The following is a 3377-nucleotide window of genomic DNA, read 5'->3' as shown; positions in this document are numbered from 1 at the left end:
TTCCCTGTACCAACCGTATACGACTGGGTAGAAGAGCCGGAAGTTATCGACCTGGACTCCGAACCAGAGACCATCTACCTCGACTAAAGGTAAGACGCTCATTTACGTTACCCCATATCATCCTATACGACGAATATTATCCATAGCGGGGGCCCGGGTCCCTCAAATAAAACAGGGCTCCGTTATTGCAGTGTCGCTCCGCGTGCGTCAACGTTAAGAATTGTTTTTTTTTGTTGACTAGTGCGTCTGGGACGTCACAGGCAATAAAATTTCTGGTGGCAGCGGTGGGATTCGTTTAAAAATTGATTTTGTTAAAATCCGAATTCAACTAAAAATAATCGGTGCGAGTTATTAAAGACGAGATCCGCGAAAGTAGCAAAGACAGTGAACCGAACTTCGCAACACACGCGTAACGGGAGTAGCAAGAAAACTCACCTCAGCCGCAAAGAACGCGATCGGGACGAACGCACAAACTACGGACGGAATCGTGAAATAACGCTCGACAAATACAATAAAAGCGAATCACACGGGGACTCCACACGCTTGAGATTATTTCTATAAATAGGATAAAGATTCACACGCGAAACCAATATGCCTATCGAAACTAGAACAGGTAGCAAAAAGGAAAGCGGCGCATCAGTAGATGATAGCTTACAACTTAAATATACGGAGACCGATATAGAATTCATAAAACAGGAGGTTTCCAATAAGGAAAAGAGGCTCCAAAAAGAAAAAGAAGCGTTAGAGGAACGTCAAGCAGAAATAGATAAGAAGTCAAAACATCTTAGCGAACAATTCAGACAACAAGAAGCTGAATTAGAGAAAAAACAGCGCGCGATTGAATCGAGTAAAGACGCGGGGTTATCCGAAGAAGTTCAAAAGAAACTTGCTAGGCTCGCCGAGCTCGAGGCGAAAGAAATCGCGAACGCAAATACAAAAACGCAGCGGCACAACCCGACCGAGGGCCCCGCGCAAGACGTACCACATCCTACACAGCCAACAAAAGGCACAGTAGAAGAAATCAAATATCCTACGCAGTTCAAAACGAACAAGGTAGACGATTCTAAAAATCCTGCACAGCTCTCCGCGAGCGTGACAGACGTTAAAATTAGGGACACTAACGAAGCGACGGGCCGTTCAAAAATGGATGAACCGCGGTTAGGTCTTGTAGAGGACACACAGCTGTCCGAACTCCTCCGTAAGAAGGCAGAAATAGATCGGGAAGTACAACTTCTCGTAGCGCAAAATTCACGCGGCACAGATAGGGCAGTTACCCAAAGCATAGAATTAGCCACAGACGCTACATTTAGGGAACCCGGTCCAGTGTGTACGCGGAGCAAGGACGAATTAAGGTTAGAAGCAGAAATTCTGCACTTCAAAAAGAAGGCAGAAAGAAAGAAAGGCGACTTAAGAAAATCCGTGGCGCCTCAAAAACCTAACCCTGTGGACAGTTACCGCCCTGATCCACTCAGCAGAGGAGCGATTGGTAGAAACGCCCTCAATTCAGAAAATGATCACATTTCAATAAAGTCAGTGGTTTCCGTCCCAACTGACGACGAAGATTTGAATTTAGAAGCAGAAGCGTTAGCTAGAGAAGCGTTGATCAGACGCATTCAAAAAGAAAACCGCGAGAAACTCAAAACCCTACGCGGAGGAATAGCAGGTCCGGACCTGGGACCTCAAGAATTAGGTGAGCCAGGCGTGCCGGAAGAATTAGTCCTCGATAAGGACTTGGAAATACAATTACGCGAGCAGGAGATTTGGGAGCGCGAATTAGAATTGCAGGAGCAAGAACTCGCGTACCAGGCCGCGTTAGCAGATCCGTACCGGGAGAGAAGGAGGAAATTAGCTGAGCGCGAGGAACAGTTAAAGAAAAGGGAGCAGGCCCTGAAGGATAAGATCTCGGGAATCACCCGCCCCCAAGCTACTCAAGTCGTTAACACCGTGCAGGCACCCGTTCCTCCTACTCTGCCGTTAGCGGAGCAATCCATATCGGTTAAAGACGCGTTAGCGGTAGTCCCAAAATTTGACGGGAAAAACATCACCGTAATGCAGTTTAATCGGGCGTGCAAGAGGGCACTCGAGATGGTAGCACCCAGCTTGGAGGGGTACCTCACGCGCCTCATCAGAAGCAAGCTCGCCGATCGAGCATACGCAGTAATCGAAGACGAGAGTTTTGCAACCCTGCAAGGACTCTTGGACAAACTCACGGAAGTATTCGCGCCCATTAGATCCGCGAATCATTACCGTGGAGAGCTTGGTCAGCTGTATAAATACGCTGATGAACACGTGCTAGATTACATAGGGAGAACCCGCGACATAAAAACGGGATTAATAGAAGCGGAACGAAGAAAGAACCGCGAGTTAACCAACGCAGAGATAATCAGGTTAGATGAGGAAGTCTGCGAGGCATTTGTCGGCGGACTACCGAGCGACTGCCGGAATGCAGTATTGATCAAAGGTTACTCCAACCTGAAGACAGCCTACGAAAGGGCTATAGATGCCAGCAAGGCACTAGAATTAGATAGAGATCGGGCTAGGAGCCGCGGCGCGAGCAGGGCCGAGAGTAATAACGCAGAGCCGTGTAAACATTGCGGCCGTAGTAATCACCTAACCGATCAGTGCCGAGCAATTAGGAGACCCGCGGTAAGCAGACCCGTGGAAAATAGAGAATCGTGTACGCTGTGCGGGCGGTCGACCCACAGCACAGCAAATTGTTACAAAAACAAACCGCCGTCGAGCCAACAGTCGACAGCGCGAAGTGCAAACGTAGTCGAATGTAGCTACTGCAAGAGCATAGGACATTCATACAACGAATGCCGTAAACGTAGATACCATGAAACAATTAGCCGAAACAACTCGGGAAACGGAGCAGGGCCCTCGGGGAACACGGGCAGCCCCCGAGTAACAAGGGCCAATGCCATAGAGACAGAGGAGGTGGAAACAGGTCCATCTGCCTCTACTTAAAAGGAAAAATACCTACAGTAAACTTAGATTCCAAAGATACGAAAACCGCAATAGACTTCATGATAGATACGGGAGCAGAGGCCAATATCGTAAAGGCCTCTAATGTAAAAGACTTTCGTAAAGTGAACCCCAAGAGGCGTATCACTATTATAGGAATAGGAGACGTACCACACTATAGTTTAGGAGCAACGGAATTGGAAATGTTTGGTTTCAAAACGGATTTTCACGTAGTTGAGAATACCTTTCCCATCAAAAGTGACGGTATCCTAGGGTCAGCCTTCCTTACCCAGTTCGAAGCCAATGTTAACTACGCGGACCAATGCCTCGAAGTACTGAACAAATCCGTTTATTTTAACGATAGAGAAACCGTCCTCGTGCCCAAGCGTACGAACATAGCCTTCCCTATTAAA

The 3377-nt window shown here is 47.7% G+C and overlaps 1 protein-coding gene across 1 annotated transcript; it reads left to right on the top strand.

Annotated features, from left to right (window-relative positions):
- The first annotated feature begins 591 nt into the window (after positions 1-591).
- Positions 592-2967, top strand: LOC124295701 (caldesmon-like). Its single transcript, XM_046746249.1, has one exon. It carries the CDS (start codon positions 592-594, stop codon positions 2965-2967), a length of 2376 nt encoding a protein of 791 aa, XP_046602205.1.
- Positions 2968-3377: the final 410 nt, after the last annotated feature.

Source organism: Neodiprion lecontei, unplaced genomic scaffold (assembly GCF_021901455.1).
Source record: "Neodiprion lecontei isolate iyNeoLeco1 unplaced genomic scaffold, iyNeoLeco1.1 ptg000063l, whole genome shotgun sequence".
NCBI classification, from domain to species: domain Eukaryota; kingdom Metazoa; phylum Arthropoda; class Insecta; order Hymenoptera; family Diprionidae; genus Neodiprion; species Neodiprion lecontei.
This window is presented reverse-complemented; position numbering and strand designations above follow the sequence as displayed.